We start from the raw sequence: 18,227 nt of genomic DNA on the forward strand, positions 1-18,227 counted from the left end.
CTTTTGTATAAATAAAGTACATCACATGAGATGAAAACTGAAATCATATCAGTTGCCATGTTATTTTACATGGAGTGGGTAAGCTCATGTTGAGATCACATGACCATTAAATACTACTCATCTTGTTTCAGAAAGTTTGCGGAATAAATTAATCATTGCTGACTGCAAATAGCATAAATATCCTAGCATAACAAACAAAACTGAGTTCACCTTTAGGTAGAAATAAGACATTTTAGTAACCATAATTAATGCATTTTCAAGAATACCTTCATTTCTGATGTTAAGGTCACTTACATAACAGCATAAAATTACCTGAATTTTCCTTCCAGCATAGATACGGTTTCAAAACATTCTGCCTTTAGCTAAATTAAATGGAAAGCAAAATGAAATTAGAAATCATTCATTATTTCAAGAAAAGTGCATACTCACTGCCGCTGTAACCAACAGCACTTTTTTGGCCATTCATTTTTTTGGGTTGGTACTATTTGTCAGTGTTGGGCATGTTTGAAGATCAAACTGCATATGAACTTTAACCCTCTGGTGATGTTCAGTCATTTTGACAGAATGTTTTGAAATGTAAAAAAAAAAAAAAACACTACTTCATCGGAATGGAATGAAACTCTTGAATGTGACTTGTGGCAGTCGATATGTGACCACAAAAAGCATGGACTAAATTTGAAAAAGCTAAATGGTCGTAAAAAAAAAGGCACTCGTGTTGTTCGTGGTCAAAAATGACGGCAATAGGAAATCAATGGGAAATGGGCAAAAATGCGAAAATGGAGATAATGTTTTTGTGTACAATCTACAAATCAGTCATGATGAAGAAAAATAGACACACACATACAGTATATGAACTGGTGTGATTGTAACACAAAGCAAGTTTTTGCAAATGCGTGAAATAAATTCAATAATTCAGCCACAATGTAGTAAAAAATTGGACACCAAAGAGGTTACACTCTAAAACATCAAGAGTACCATACAAACACACACACACGACACTACTATACACACACACAAATTAACTGGTATGGCTGTAACAATATGGCAAGTTCCAGAAAACTCATAAGAGGTTGAAATCAGGTAGATTGAGCTCTGAATAATAATCAGCATCCCTTTTAAGTTTTGTTATATTTTTGTTGAATTTTAATGTTTATACTTATCAAAATGCCATTCTCTGTGTTCAGGTGTGACTAGTAAAATAAATGCAAAAACTGACACTTCAAATCAACATTTCAAACTAAATAAACCTAAACCTTGACCAAAAGTAGTCTTTGAGAAAGTATTTATGTCTAAAAACAATTAGAGAATGTATAAGCCTTTTTATATAAAGCTAGTGATTACACCACAGCATTATATATGTTTTTCTTTTTTTTACTAGCACCAGATGCCACTAATCTGCCTTCAAAATTTGGATTTTAAAGGCATTGTCTCTATTTTAACATGAAATACTGCTTTAGTTGAAAATTAATTAAAAAAAAAATTCTTTTTTAATTTTTAAAATTTAATTTTTAATTTTTAATTTTTTTTAAATAATTATTGCATAAATATTAATTAGTACCATGAAATTCTCTCAAAATACAAAAGAAAAAAATATTATTGAACAAAAATATATTACATTGATTTTATTGAAGGAAAAAAAAAAAAACTTTTGACCACGAACAACACAAGTGTGAGTCCCAAATGAACAATACCAGGGGGTTTAAACCACATTTATCTAGGGAATGCATCATTGTTTGTGTGTTTTGTACTTCCATTGTATGGAGGATACAATAAAATGACCATGTAGACAAAATTATCTCAATAGGGCCATCCATACATCTTTTTGGCCTCATCAAACAAACCCATTGTCAATTCTGAGGCTTTGATAGTCAGGAAAAACCCTACTGCTTCAAACATAATGGCATCTCATTTTATAATCATCATATAATCAATCTCTATAACCAATCACCTTCTTATCTACTGAGGCCCTGGAAACATCTGTCCAGTATTGAGCTCATGTCAGAGAATCACATCAGTAAACCAATTCTCCCCATGACAATGATAAGTTAGCCCATAACCTTATAGATTAATGCAAAAAAAAAAAAAAAAAGTTCCCTAAACCTCACCAAAGAAAACTTTCCTCTCACCCGTATTTTAGAAAAATGTCCCTCTTTTGAACACTTTGTAAGTCACTTAAAACATGTTAAATATCTTACAAATAAAACATTTGTCTTTATTTACTCACCTTTAAGTCTTTCAAAAACATTTTCCTTTGAGGAGCACAAAAAGAGATATTTAGAATGCCACAGCTGCTTTTTTTTTTATAAAATGAAAGTGAATGGTGATTTTCATTCAATAACTACTTTAAATTGTGCCCATTCTTCACACACAACTTTCATATGACTTCAGAAGAATATAGTACACGACTTGTATGGACCACTTTCATGATATTTTTAAAGTGCCTTTTTTGGGAAAATAGCAGCATGTACATTCTTCAAAATATCTTCTTTTGTGATCCAAAGAAGAAACTCATGCAGGTTTGGAACGACATAAGGGTGAGTAAATGATGACAGAAAGTTAATATCTGACAAAAAAAATCCTGTTTTGAAACATACCAGCAATCTCAAGTGGTGCAGGACTGATTCGCATTTTAGCATTTCTGGTTCCATCGTCCTGAAGTCAAAGGGCTTTTGTTTAAATGATTGAAATAAGCATTTAAACGTATAAGAATCATAGGGGTTTTTTTAGTCACAAACCTTATTTTCTACAATAATCCAAAAGCAAATGGAAAAATCCTATTGGGTTTTTGTCGAGGGAACCAGGGTGATGCTAACGTCCGGGTTGGCCTACAAAAATACGTCATCCCTGCACCACACTTGTACTTAAGTAATATATAATAGAGAAAGTTTTATCAAACAAATTCATGACGAATGACATTAGCCTGACAGAAACGCTCATTCAGCATGGGAAACTGACCCACAGATGGCCATAATTTAAAGACATTTATATCCACATCACTAAAAAAAATCCATAAAAATAGGGCACAATGTACAGTATTAATTTGACCATATTTATTTTTCACAGGTGTTTTTCCTGTATTTTGATTTAGGGTTAACGGAAACGTCAGTAAAATTACTGGATAATGTCCGGGTAACAAGTTGCCAGCACTTTTTCTGTTATTTTACGGATTTATTTTTTACAGTGTACTTTAAACTAAACTGAGCACATAATCTAAACTCTCTGCAACCTTAAAGAAAAATGAAGCAAAAATCACAGCACTTTGGCCACTACAATCTAGTATTTGCCGTGACGTCCAGCTCTGCTTTGTCCCCTTCAAATGCCCAACAATCACATACAGCAGGTAAATGACTAGAGGTAGACTGCCATACGCTTTCAGATGCAGTTAACAATCACCGTAATGGTGTATAAAGAGTGCAACCTAGTATCTCACTCACTGCATAGTGGGCTACTGAAATGACAGACATGTACTGTAAATATGAGCTGATGTTACAACATGGCGTAAAACGGGGGGTTTGGCACCATCTAGTGGTTGGAAAGAGAATGGCATCAGTGGCACTGCCAGTGCCAGCACTGCTGCTTATCTGAGCCTAACCTCAATACTCAGCCAAAAATAAAACCATGACGAAGCTGCCAAGAGGCTCTAAGTGCGAGCGAGATCTGAGTAACATCAGGTACCAGATCACAGAGGAGGAGATAAAATGCTAGTCACTCGAAAATGTCACGTCGAAAGATTCTAATAGAAGCTACTTTGCAGAATAGCAGGGGAGGTTAAGACACCAGCAGATGGAGCTGGCAGCTCTGACTGATTAAAATAACTCAAATTACCTTCTGTATAATGATATGATAAATACAGTGTTTACATCTTGCAGAGAAATGGATGTGTTCAGTGATGATGTCTATTTGCGGGCCAGTCTGGAAGACTAATTCACCGTGGGTTCACTCAGGAACTTCCTGCGGGCTTTAAGAAAGGCAGTTTTGGATTTATGATTAAAATTAAGTCTGTGGTTTTAAGACCTTTACATTTTATTATACAACATACACTAGCGTTCAAAAGTTGAGAGATTTTTAAAAATGTTTTTGAAGTCATGCTCATGCTCACAAAGGCTGCATTTAGTTAATCTAAACTACAGTAAAAAAAAGTAATATTTTGAAACAGTATTACAATTTAAAATAACTTCTCTATTTGTATATTTTAAAATGTATTAATGTATTCCTGTGATATAAAAGCTACGTTTTCAGAATCCTTACTCCAGTCTTTCGTGTCACATGATCCTTCAGAAATCATTCTAATATGCTGATTTGATGCACAAGAAACGTTTCTTATTATCAATCTTGAAAACAGTCGTGCTGCTTAATATTGTTGTTAGCCTGGATGCCAGCCGAACTTAGCCCCGCCCACAAGTTCGGTCTGGACTTGATCCGTTGTGGAGCAACTTTACTCAAACCAGAGCTGTTCGGACCAATCAAATTGTCAGGGAGGGCTATATACGATGATGGACAGATGATCAACCATAACGTAAATCACCCACGTCACCGCGCTTGGGTTGAATTCGTTCTAATCCTAAACGGAGAACTTGTTCGTATATGCATTCACCTTTACTAGTTCTCTCAAAAAATGATGATCGTGTTGGTAAGTACTCCGTGTATCCTTAAATTCTTTTTTACAACACCGGCAAAGATCGTTTACACTTATTTTGTTCTTCTACTTCTTCCAGCGTGCGTGCAGTTGAGTTCTGTTGACAACTATGCGTTGCTCCTTTGCTCTGATTGGTTGTAGATCTATCCAATTGAGTGCAGAGGCATTTTCTTTCCTGGTTCGCTTGAAACACGCCTCATAATCACAGCCCAATGAAGCAGTATCAGACTCATATTCTGACAAGGCTCTGAGTATGACGACGTCAGGCTATATTGTTGTAGAAACCGTGATATATATATTTTTTTTCTGGATTCTTTGATGAATAGAAAGAACAGCATTTATTTGAAATAAATTAAAATTAAAAAAGTCTATCAATTTTGATCAATTCAATGCATCCTTGCTGACAAAAAGCATTAATTTCTTTGAATGAAATCTTACTGACCCAAACTTTTGAATGGTAGTTATATTGTTTTCCTCAACATACGTTTACACATATATTTTACTCATAAATCCAAAACTCATTTGAAATTTCAGAGAACACTCATTGGCACGAATATGATCACTCGCTTCAGGTTTCAGGATTACAAACTGAACGACTCTATTATAAGCGATGCATTTTAATCCACTGCAAAACTGTTAAAATCTAATGCATTAATCACAGTCTGTACTGTTGCACCTCTTGTGTCAGGAAGGCACTATCAATCCTAAGTGGAGGAACTGGAATGCTCAATAAACTGCTGTGGAGTTGGAGCAGCTGATGTGAAACGCCATTTTAACTGTAGTGCAGGTGAAAGGTGTTGAGAGAACCTTTGCTATGTTCTCTCTTCAAAGAACCACTTCTGGAAGGCCGAGTCCGAGCAGGAGCGGAGAGCGGGGCCAGGGTTCCCGTTATCAGTCCGGTCCACTGCCTCAATGCATTTCTGCGTCTGAACGTGATATAGAGAGCCATCCTGCAAATGCAAAGATTATGAGAAGAGTTAGATGCCTGAGTTTAAAGGGATAGTTCACCCTGAAATGAAAATAAAGTCATATTTTACTCACCCTGCTGTTATATTAATATCCTATGTCCTTCTATCTTTTTCGGACCTCAAAAGCAGAAATTTAAATAAACGTCCTGCACGCACTCCTCCATATAATGCTAGTGAATAGCGCCCAGGCTAAAACTAGGGCTGATATATGCGTTATCCTTGTTAAATAATGCGATATTCGATACGATACTGTTTTAAGTGTGTAAAATCTATTTCTTTCCCCAACTGATATCCTTCACTTAAAGCATAACCGACTGTGTTTACATGAATACTCATCAAGACAGCCATTTTGACATAACAGTGTGTGTATTTGACAGTTTGAGTGTGTAACAATACACCGGGGGAATAAAACGGCTTGTGCGCACATTTCGGTGTGTGTGTCAGACAGCAGACCGCACGAGACTGCAATTTGTTGTTTTTCGCAAGTTATTGCGTTTAACAACTCTTTTTAACGTCAAGCAAGTCACATAAGTAACAGGCATGTGCCCAATCTATTCTCTGCTATTTGCGTCAACCTAAAACTTACACTTTTCACAATGTTGAAGTAGCCTATTACAATCATTCAAATATTGCGTACATTTGCGATATTCTGATAATTTCAATATATTGTGTTGCATAGCTAAAACTTTACAAAAAGGATACAAAAGTATTACGCAATGATACAGTGAGACACGCACCATATATGCAAAGTGTTCAGGAGGTATACTATAAGGTTTTGCGAGAAAGAAACCTTATTATTCAGTCAAAATACTGAGCACGGCTGTTACTCTGTGCGCACGTTCCTGTGATGAGTGCGAGCCGTCAGCAGCCGCTCAAGCACTGTTGTCATGACAACCAGTACACAACATTCACTTCAGGAGGTTTATTTTATCATAAGTATTATTGTATTATTTCTTATTATTTACCTTATATAAGAGGCGAGTCGTGTTTGTTTCTATTGAGCCTGATTTCTCAAAATGGTGCATGTGTGTGCTTATCCTGGGTGCCATGACAACATTGCAAGTTATAGTAAGCATGAGTGCTGGCGCCTGCTGAAGGCTCGCACGCACTCACAGGAACGCGCGCAGAGTAACACCCATTCTCAGTATTTTGACTGAATAATAAGGTTTCTCTCTCGCAAAACCTTATAGTATGCCTCCCGAACACTTTCCATATATGGTGCGCATCTCACTGTATCCCTGCGTGATACCTTTGTATCCTTTTTGTAAAGTTTTAGCCTGGTCGCCATTCACTGCCATTATATGGAGAAACGCGTGCAGGACATTTTTCAAAATGTCTCCTTTCGAGGTCTGAAAAATATAGAAGTACATAGGGCATTGGAGCAACAGCAGGGTGAGTAAAAGATGTCTTAATTTTCATTTCAGGGTGAACTGTCCCTTCCAGTCAAGGGTTTGTTCAAATACTATAAAGGCCTTTGGCCCACTAGAACAGGAAGCTCAGCCAACCCTAGCATTTCATTTGTTCCCTGCTCTAATTCCCCACAGTCTAGCGAGAAACCTGCTGTCGTCACGCTGCTCTTCAGGTGCTCGCTGTACTGGCAAAGAGTTCACACTGAGGCTTGCTTCTGAAATGACACCGCAAGCCACAATGAAACCTCTTCCTGTCCATGACTTTCTCAAGTAACGCTTTAATGTGACATTTACTTGGCCCGTTATTTGCTTTGAAGAACGCTTGAGGTGCCGCAAAGCATGCACGTTAGTGTACAATTCTTGTCCTGACTTACTGCCAAACCACTAGATGACACGTCTATTTAAAATTAATAAATGTATGTGAAAAATTGTTTTATACATAATAAAATTGTAAAAATCAAAAAATAATAAAGCATCCATTATGCGTTGAGTGTGAATTGGGGCGGCAGTGGCTCAGTGGTTCATGTAGGTTGTCTACAAACCGGAAGGTTGGTGGTTCGATCCCCGGTTCCACCTGACCAAGTGTCGAGGTGTCCATGAGCAAGACACCTAACCCAAGCTGCTCCAGACGAGCTGGATGGCGCCTTGCATGGCTGACACCGCCGTCGGTGTATGAATGAGTGTATGAATGGGTGAATGTGAGGCAAAATGTAAAGCGCTTTGGATGGCCGTAGGTCTGTTAAAAGCGCTATATAAATGCAGTCCATTTAATTGCTGATCACTACGACTGATAGTGTCGCGTATTTATATGAATATAAATAATATTCTAATGTTGAATATGAAATGTTCAATCAAATGCAACAAAAATGTCTTAAAATTATCTTTATGTGCCGGCATTTATCAGCAAATACAATACTGTTTAAAAGCTTGAGGTTGGTAAGATTTCTAAATGTTTTTGAAAGAAGTCCCTTATGCTGCATTTATTTGATCAAATATTGTAATATTGTGAATTATGATTACAATTTAAAATAACTGTCTTATGTAAAATGACTTGACGTCTTTTTTGAAGCTGCCAGCGTCTGTTTTAGATTATAATCCTATGGAGTTAACCGTGTTTTCAAAAAAGTCATTAGCAATTATTTAAACGCCAACGTCTTTTTCTGCAGCTCAGTGCATCTTTTAAAGTTGAAAAAAGTTACACTTTTCTGATAAAAACGGCCTACGTCAAGCGCCTTTTTGACCGCTGACCAATGACAGGCGAGTAACAAGACCTGAAAGTGGAGAAGGTGCCGGTTATCTCTGTATGTATATTTTAGTCTACAATAAAACGAAATATGTCATAAAACAAAACCCTGCCTCTTTTCGTTTACATTTAAAACAATATTAAACATATTAATATGTGGTTCAGACAAGTGTGCATATATGATTATCACTGTAATACAATTAAATATGACATAAAACCCAACCCAGTCTCTTTTTGTTAAATGCAAGTTTATGTATGATCAATAATAGCCATTATAAAAGTATAAGTAAAAGGTATAAGAAGCTATACAAGAAATAAATCAAACAATTCAGTCAAATGCAAAGTCAGCGATAGTAGGCTACAACGGTAACGTTGCCTAAAAAATATAAAGTAATGCAACTTCACTTTGCCCTCAGCCAAAACGATTTGCCAGGGAAAAAATTATAGATCCATGAGACCAAAGATCGCCCGTTAGATCTACACAAGATGAATTATATCTCATGTTTAAGCACTACAGAGACATCAGAGCCAGCAGCAAACGTCAGAAGGACTGGCTGAGGAACGGCTGCTGATCGACTGGATCTCACAACTCCGAAAACGGCAGATAAAATATTCAAATAGGTGCTCTCTTTATAAATAAACCACAGATTTGAGTTTTAAACAAGTATATTATCGCCTGAAAAGTCGTCACACATTAATAACAGTAGTATTTTTACATTTCGCAGGGTTTCTCATCAAGACATTTTGTATCTCTGCACCACACAGCACTCTTGTTGCGGCTGTTGTTATAGCAACAAAAGACGCCCTCGGCTGCTATTTTGAACCAAACGTTGCCAGCTTTTTTTTTTAACTAATAGCAACAAAAGACGCCCTTGGCTGCTATTTGGAACCAAACGCTTCCAGCTTTTTTTTTTTACTAAAAGAGCACTCGTCAACTTTTTCTTGTCTAGTGTGAACATAGCCTTACTGACCCCAAAAGTCTGAACAGAAATGTATAGGCAATTATTTGGGATTCATTTTATTAATTGTAATAAAATTACATTTGTATGCTGTTTGTACTGATGTGTTCAAAGATCTCACCTCTCTGAATATAAACTTCTGGTCTTCAGGCACAGGTTCCCTGGGTTTACTGCAGTGATGCATGGTAAGGAATGTGGATACGGGATCAACTATGATACAGCCTGCAGGATCCCTCGTGTTATAACGGATCTCTTGGAGCGTGGAGTACTCGAAGAACTGTCACAAAACGAGAAAGAAAGCTCAACACATCAACAATTTAAATCTTGATCAAAGACAAACCCAAAAACTTAAATATCTGATAGAGAGAGGCATATACAGGTCAATCATATATCATATATTATCTTAATCTATTAGATCAAATATTTAATCACAATTTTTTAAAAATGGAAAACATATTAGTTTTCTTTTATCGTAATATCACAATTATGTGAACTACAAATAATTTAATTACTTTAAAAGACATGAAAAACTGGCAAATGTATTAAGAAATATTTCAGGAGTTTCTTCAAGAAATCAAATTTTGGCATGGGTATTGTGCAGGTCTCATGCTTATAATGCAGAAATTCCCGCAAATATTCATTCACTTTAGCATGTAGGTTTTACGAGGAAATTAATCCACACAGACTATAAAATCACAGCAGTCATTTTAAAACATTTAAGAATCACCTAAGGGGGGAATTCCCCCCATTTTCCAAAACGAAATTCAGGTCCTGGTAATATCCAAAAACCGTAGCCTAGAAATCTAGACACACCCTAACGGCAGCATATCTACTTTGCAGTGTAGTCTAGCAACTCTCCGTTGGCTTGCGAGCTGGAAAAACCAAACTCTAGTCAGGCCAATCACATTACGTATAGTCGTGGGCGGGCTTAACCTAATGACGGCAGAGTTGCGGCAGTTCCGCCTGCTACTCATAAACAAAGAAGCTGGCGAACAGCGGTCTTTCGAATCGGAATTGGCCGCCATCCTATTGCGTGCAGAGAGAATTTGAAAGACAACTGTTTATCCCGCCCCTCGGATTGAGCCCTGCCAATGGTGAGTTCCCAGACCCAACATCTTGATGTGGGCTTAGTAATATAGAAAATTACTAAGCAAAAGTCTTGGGCACGTTAATATTTTCACCCCAAAAATGGTTTTAAACCAGTTATTTAATATATATAATTTGCTGTAGTGTGTCAGTAGGAAATATCAGTTTACATTTTGAAGCATTCCTTTCGCCATTCATTGTAATAATCCATTGAGATTTTTGTATGCACAAAGAGTCTGACAACAGCTGGTATGCTCCGCACGGAGATCTGATCTCACCATCATCGAGTCTGTCTGTGATTACATGAAGAAACAGAAAAAACTGAGACAGACTCAAATCCGGAAGAACTGCGGCAACGTCTAAAGGACGCTTAAAGAAACCAACCTGCAAAGTGTACAAAGCGATGTGCAAGTGTACCTAGGACAAAAGCTGTTTAAAATGCAAAGGGTGGTCACATCAAATACTGATTTGATTTAGATAATACAAGTTAATTGATAAATACAATATATTTATGACATTATTTTTGAAAGCATCCTCACTTTACAGCATTTTTTCACAAGTGCCTAAAGCGTTTCACAGTACTGTAGCTTTGCAGGTAGGTTTCTTCTCATCTTATTATATTTATGATTTTGAAAAATACAGTAAAAACAGTAATATTGCGAAATATTACAAATTAAAAGAACAAATTCAAAACTATGAAAAAGGGCGTTATAGGTCCCCTTTAGGTCTCAAAAAGTCCTGCTTAACAGGATTGACCCACATGTACAAAACCAGACATAAGAAAATGTATCTTGTATTCACAGAGAGAATCCATTAGAAGAGTGTTGTTGTGCTGTACATAGCTGATATTGTGCACTGATAAGTCTCTAGGGCTCATCTTCCTACCCGCAGAGAGGGAGGAGACGAATGAAGTCACGCTGCTGTGCCAGGCGGCTAAAGTCGCTTTAAAAACAAGCGTGCTGTGAAGTACACAACACACTATATACTGCGGTGTATTAGTATGCCATTTAATAATACCTTACAGCTGTGAGACACTTTCATGTGTATTACTGAGGATGCATTACAATCTCTGTGTATTGTGCATAGGCTATGTGTCGGTAAACACAGAGGTGTAAAGTATTTGAGTAAATGTAATTAGCAGCTTAATTGGCTACTTTGTGTTTTTACTGAGTGAGTGTCAAAGATATTAGCAACTTTTACTCTCTACTTGACTACATTTTTTAACAAGTACCGTAGGGCTGCATGATTAATCGAAAAAAAATCACGATCTCGATTCAAACATAAATGCGATCTCATTTCTTAATGTTGGCGATTCACTTCCGTGTATTTCCCTCAGATCATGCTGCGTTCACACGTTATTGGTCACACCAGAGCTTGTCACACTCACACAATAACAAAACAATAACCAATCAATCATAAATCTCCACTTCTCTCCTCTCCCTCATCATTAGCCATGTTTCGCTGTTACTGACGTGTAACAAGACGGCAGAGCAGACCTAAACGGAGTCAGATTTGTAGCGGTAAGAGGTAAAAATTAACCGCAAACTGTGCACGCGCGCACGGCAGAGAGGGAGAGAGAGCGAGAGACCTTGCGTGTGTGTGCTGGAGTGCACCTAATGAAGCACATGTGGGCGGGCTTTTATCTCTTCTCCCGAACCGAATTAATCAGTTCAGTGTATCTAGAAACTGGAGCGCCATGGCAGAGGGAGAGTGCCCCAGAAAACGAAAGTATAAAGTATAAACATAATGACAATCTTGCACGCTGTACAGTTTGTTACTGACATGTTATGTTTGAGTTAAACAAGTTTCATTTCATGTGCATATTTTTCCGGTCGGTTAGTTGCCAAGGCTACATGAAAACAACAAACTCCTTAGACCTGTTTAAAGTTGCAATGAAATATAAATAAAAGCAGTTTACATAAATAGTATAAGCAGCTTATGTAAATAGTAAAAGTGATCTACATAATTTTACATATTACGTACCTCCCTGAAATGACTTTTTTCAGGTTGGGATGTCTGTAACACTGTCTTAGTACATTAAGCCACGTTAAGCGTTTTCTTATAACATTTTTTTTATTTATAGTTTTCATTTTTTACAAAAAAGCTAAAACAAAATGAAACAACGAAATAAGACAACAAAAACCCTCTCTCCACTAGGCAAGATATTAAATAATCATAAAAATAGAAATAAACAGTAATAAGCATATATTTACATCTAGTCTGTCTACATTTGTTGTTTCTACATTTTCATTTAATTGTAACTAATTACTTTTATTTAAAATTGATTCATTTTTTTTAAAGTATAAGAAAAAATGAGAATCGTGTAAGAGAATCGTGATCTCAATTCCCATGGAGAAAAATCGTGATTCACATTTTAGCAAGAATCGTGCAGCCCTAAAGTACCATATTGTTCCGAGTACAAGACAATATTTTTTTCCTTAGAAATACACCCTTAAAGGTCCCGTTTTTCCTGATTTTTTGAAGCTTTGATTGTGTTTACAGTGTGCAATATAACATGTGTTCGTGTTTCGCGTGTAAAAAAACACAGTATTCACACAATTTACTTATCTGTATACCGCTGTTTTCACTGTCCTAAAAACGGCTTGAGGATTTCCCTGTTCTATGAAGTCCCTCCTTCAGAAATACGTAACGAGTTCTGATTGTGCCAGCGGTTCCCGTGTTGTGATTCGACAGCAGCTTAGCGCACGTTGCCCGGAAAGGTCACGCCTCTTACCATGACGGGGAGATGCATGTGCTCAAAGTACAGCGTCCCTGAAGGCCAAACAAAAGTAATTTGACTCCGGGATGAAAATAACAGCGTCTGGACGACATGGCGACAAACACGCTACAAACGCAACACTTCCTCTTCTCCACGTGGGAGAGCAACAAGACCACGCCCCCTTTTTTGCGTATTCTTGTGGGCGGAGGTTAGTCAACAAACTGTTCTATTGACATCATTAAAGCAGGAAGTACAGAGATGTAGTCCAGACCGGCCGTTCGCTGTAGGCTTTGAAAGGGAACTTCTGTTAAATAAAATATCTCGCTTGGAATTGAACTTTGAGCTTTATAATTTTACAGGTATTATTTATGCTCTAACAGCAACATTACACACTAACTAAAGTTTGAAAAATGGGATAACGAAGAACAGGACCTTTAAAAAAACAAAAACAGGTTTGTTTTATATTCATGGTCTAGACTTTCACATGTCAATAATACACCCGCAACAATAGGTGGTGCCACATATACGTAAAACGAGTGTGCCAGAAATACGGTGGCTGTGTCCAAATTTTCTGACTCGTTGCCTTATCAGACAATGACTTGTAAGGCAGCATTTGTGCATGAAGGCACCTCACGAAACTAATTTCAGACAGACTTCTGAGGGAGTGTGACAGTTTAATGATGTACAGCAAAATAGAGAGAGCTTTGGTGAGAACTAAAAAATGTTGGTCAAAAACGTACATTTACACACAAACTAACCAGCAAACGCAACTTTCGGACGGCATCTTTTTTCTCCAGCTCAATTGTCACGGAATGGAACGCACAGGATTGTGGGATATCAAAGGCAGCGAAGGATATATGTATGCTGCCTTCAAAAATCCATCAGATAAAGGGCTCTCAGGAGGCAGGAAGTGAAGCTAACATTAGATTCGGACGTGCCTTGATGCCTTCCTACCCTGGAATGTGTCCTCTGAACGCAGCCGGTTTGTCAGAGTGTAATTTTAGAAGATTGAGAGTCTTAAAAATGCAAACAGTCAAAGAAAAGCTTACCGTCTAAGAGCTGGGTGACTCATGTTTGCGTGCCTCGCTGATGGGACCAAACTTTCCCCGTACATGATTTTAAAATGTAAGAGAGTACAAAGATTTCAAAACTACAATAAGATTTCACTTCTACTCTTAAAGGAACACTCCACCGTTTTTAGAAATAGGGCTTCTAAATGTTTTCTGACGGAAGTTGTGGGATTCATGTGTTGCGTGTATCTCTGCGCCCAAGTAGCAGTGCTTCGCCTGTGCTTCCCCATAATATAGTCCCAAGTCAATATCTGCCTAGGAAATCGCCTAGTCTTAATCTGCATCGCTATTTGTACTCGTTTTGAATACGCAGGCCACAAGAAGTCATTAGGCGTTTTTTTTTTTTAGGGGGGGGGGGGGGGGGGGTATCACTTTTAATCTGGACATGCTACCTGGCTACATAGGATTCCATTCATTATGCTAAGCTAAGCTAGTGGCGACCCTCCCAAACTAAAACAGTGCATGCACTGAGACAAAAATGCATTTGCCCACATATCTAAATGTAGGAAAGAAGTTGAATAAGCCCTATTTCTAAAAACGGTGTAGTGTTCCTTTAATGAGATTTTGGTAGACTACATGGTTTTCGTCATGACATGGATATCCCAATTGTTATAAAATTTAGGTTATAGGTTATTTTTATGGTATACCAAAAAGTATTTATTTTGAAATGTGATCTTTGGTACATTTTACCAGTATGTACCATACTTTCAATACAAAAAATGTAATTTGAAAAATATGCAGTATGAAAATTTTCTAATAAAAGCAATTTCTTTATCAAAAAGGTAAATCCTGAAGGGGGGGGGGGGGGGTAGGCTTATAATCAGGGTCATCGTATATTTTGAAACAATGTGGTGTATGTGCTCTTTACTCGAATACATTTGGGATGAGTAATGCAATTACTTGTTACATTTTGCATGTCACCTAACTTTTTTTGCAGCAGTTAATTCCTGCTACAAAAGAAACAATTTTGCCATCGCCAGGGCATTGAAGGTACTATAGCTTGTGTGTTTTGCCCTTACTCACCCAAACTTGTCAACAGGGCTACTTAGGCGAATATGATGTCATTAGCAGGTGTTTATATATGAGATGAGGACATGGCTGCAGCCAGTGATTAGGCTGAAACCAGCACATCTAGTGCAAGTAGGCAAGTAACAGTATTTTATTATCTGTTGTATGTTAAAGGAACACGCCACTATTTTTGAAAATAGGCTCATTTTCCAACTCGCCTAGAGTTAAACAGTCGAGTTTTACCATTTTCGAATCCATTCAGTCGATCTCTCCGGGTCTGGCAGTAGCACTTTTAGCATAGCTTAGCATAGATAATTGAATCTGATTAGACTGTTAGCATCTCGCTCAAAAATGACCAAAGAGTTTCGATATTTTTTCAATTTAAAACTGGACTCTTCTGTAGTTACATTGTGTACTAAGACTGACGGAAAATGAAAAGTTGCGATTTTCTAGGCCGATATGATTAGGAACTATTCTCTCATTCCTGCGTAATACCATGGGTGCAGCGTCACAATGATATTACTCAGCCATTTCTTATTTTTCACTGGCATGTCTTTTAGGTGTTAAGGACTAGTGCATCTTTGAGCCTACATTCAGAACGAGTAAAATACTAAATCAGATACTCTAAGGTTACATTCAGACTACAGGCAAATGTGGCCCAAATATGATGTTTTTTTGCTCACATGTGACTCTGTTTTTCTCATGACAGTGTGAACGGCACAAACCACATGGAATCTGATCTTTTCAATTACGATTTGTGCCAGATCAGGTCAGATGTCAGGTCAACCTTGGTCATATCGGTCATATTGGAATTCATGCAACTTTTATTTCACTCTAGAGCAACATTCATCACAATTATGTGCTCATGGGAGTCACTTCAAAGATTTTACATGCCAGACGTTATCAAGAGTTACGAAAGGTAGTCGGTGGAAGGACAGTGATGTGTCAGAACTCATAAGTATCACAGTGACAGCTCTATATACAAGCAAAGCATCATAAATGTTTAAAAACTCTGCTCTCTTTTTTTCACATCCTCCTCTTTGTTTTTATATTGTCAGTTCTTAAATTCACTGGCTTCGGCAGAAGATCAAAATATAAATAAATGCGTAATCGCTTACTTTATAATATCTTCTATGACATCTTTTTATCGATTTTTTGCGCATGTGGGTCAGTCCAGGACCATGATCTTTTCAAACTGGAATCTGATATTGGCCTCATTTAAAACAACAATATGAACAGCTATACAAAAAAATCAGATCTGAGCACTAAGGCTCGCAGTGTGAACCTAAGACGTTTACTCAAGTCGTATTGGAATTGGTGACTTGTAATGGAGTCATTTTTGCTGTAAGGTATCTGCACTGTATGGTTTTCAGGTACTCTTTACACCTCTGGGTGAATGCTAACTGGAGCAGAATGGATGTCTGGCATTACAGTTGAGAGAATGAAAGTCACCTGGTTTTGTCCCATGCCGTGACACGGGTAAAGAATGACTCGGTGACCGGCCATATTATGATCATCAGGTGGGTTGTAGTCAAAGCAGTAGTTGACCTTTCCTTTATTCTTCAGCTACAATTGAGAAGAAAAATAAATATTCCAACAATAGGGTCCAAAAATCTAATTTTTCATATTTAATAAAACATTTTTTAACAAGTTATATTATCAGCATAATATGAGTGAAAAGTTATATAGAAATGAATATTTCATTTTAAATAAAAGCTCTGTTTAGTTCAACTTTTTAAATGAAATAGTCCCATATTTGGAATGTAGTCTACATCACTCGCTTTGTTGATTGTAAAGGAAGTGAACTCATTCCATCATGTCACACTATGCTTGCATTGTAAACTTTAAAACCAAAACAACCAGCTAACAGCTGCGGATAATGGCATTTTTACTTCTGGAAGTCTGCTGTTTACAAAGCCGTGCATGTAAATATATGACGTTTGCCTCTTCTCACCATGCCAAACATTCCAGGCCTGTCCTCTGGGACTTGAATGTCAGGGTAGATGTTCTCCAAGAACCACTTAAAATCTTTACACCTAAGGCGCATTCGGAGTTTCCGTCTGTCCGTCACATCACCATATGCTTCCTGAAAACAAGCAAAGAAAACAAGTTAGTAATTGCTCTAATATAGCATAAGGTACAGTGATACATAATATACATTAAACATATATTATTATATAAATACAGATTAAATTATCTTCATTAAAGGAACTGTATGTAAGAAATGTATTTCAATTAATCATAAAATGGCCCTGATATGTCACTAGACATTAAGAAATCATGTTAATTTAAAATACTTATATCACTGACAACACTTGTCCGGCCAGGATATTGTCATTTAAAAGTGAAGTTGCAGCCCTCAACTGATGTTGACATGTTGTGTTTTGGCCTGAAGCGCCACCCTCCACCTGTCTACCAATCACGAAGTCAGTAGTGTTTCGGCATTCCGGGTTGCCAGCTCTGCTCTAGTTACAGCTGCAGCTACAAACTTTTAGCAGCCTACGTTCCTGCTGTATCCTGCAGCCTATCTTCTCGCCTATCTGGCAACCTCGAGTCAGGGGGGAGAGGGAGGGGGGATACACCGCTCTACAGTAATTTGAAAGTGATTGCAGTACCAGTTTTGGCCACAATCCTACATACAGTTCCTTTAAGTAAAAACACCAGGAAGGAAGGAGGACCAACCTTTGGAATTTAACCAGTTTCTGGTCCGCATTGACTTCCATACGCATTTGACTTTACCAGACAGAACAAACTTTTCCAGTAAATTCACTTTTGGCAAGCAATTTCAAACTCCGGAAACAAATTTAATTTGGCCTGATTTTGTTCAAAATGACATTACACCAGTTTGTGCTTCGATTTTGCTTGAAGTATATCGGGGCTTTAGTAAATGCCACATGAACAGCCTGTTTACAACGCTCTCTCTTTATAGTACATCAACTGTTTTCTCAAAGTTATCACTCAAAAACATCTACATCACAGTTTGTCATCTTGTTTTTTAAGCATTCTGATGCAATCATCCCACTGCGGTATACCCCAAAATGCTACATGCTCTTGCAAAATAATGCTGCAACCCCACCTCAGCAAACAAGACTGATAAAGGCCAAGTTCCCCTGTATGTTTGTGGCTGTG

The 18,227-nt window shown here is 37.5% G+C and overlaps 1 protein-coding gene across 1 annotated transcript in view; it reads right to left on the reverse strand.

The window, feature by feature from the left end:
- Nucleotides 1–3,035: 3,035 nt before the first annotated feature.
- The window catches only part of galnt12 (UDP-N-acetyl-alpha-D-galactosamine:polypeptide N-acetylgalactosaminyltransferase 12), a 41,527-nt gene continuing 26,335 nt past the window's right edge, over nucleotides 3,036–18,227 (reverse strand). The window contains exons 7-10 of the mRNA XM_079830009.1: nucleotides 17,053–17,184; nucleotides 16,551–16,664; nucleotides 9,337–9,492; nucleotides 3,036–5,586 (exon numbers count right to left, since the gene is read on the reverse strand). Of these exons, the coding sequence (XP_079686135.1) occupies nucleotides 5,449–5,586; nucleotides 9,337–9,492; nucleotides 16,551–16,664; nucleotides 17,053–17,184 (540 nt within the window). The 3' untranslated portion in view covers nucleotides 3,036–5,448. The remainder of the gene's footprint in view (nucleotides 5,587–9,336; nucleotides 9,493–16,550; nucleotides 16,665–17,052; nucleotides 17,185–18,227) is intronic.

Source organism: Gobio gobio (genome assembly GCF_949357685.1).
Source record: "Gobio gobio genome assembly, chromosome: 11".
Taxonomy (NCBI): Eukaryota; Metazoa; Chordata; class Actinopteri; order Cypriniformes; family Gobionidae; genus Gobio; species Gobio gobio.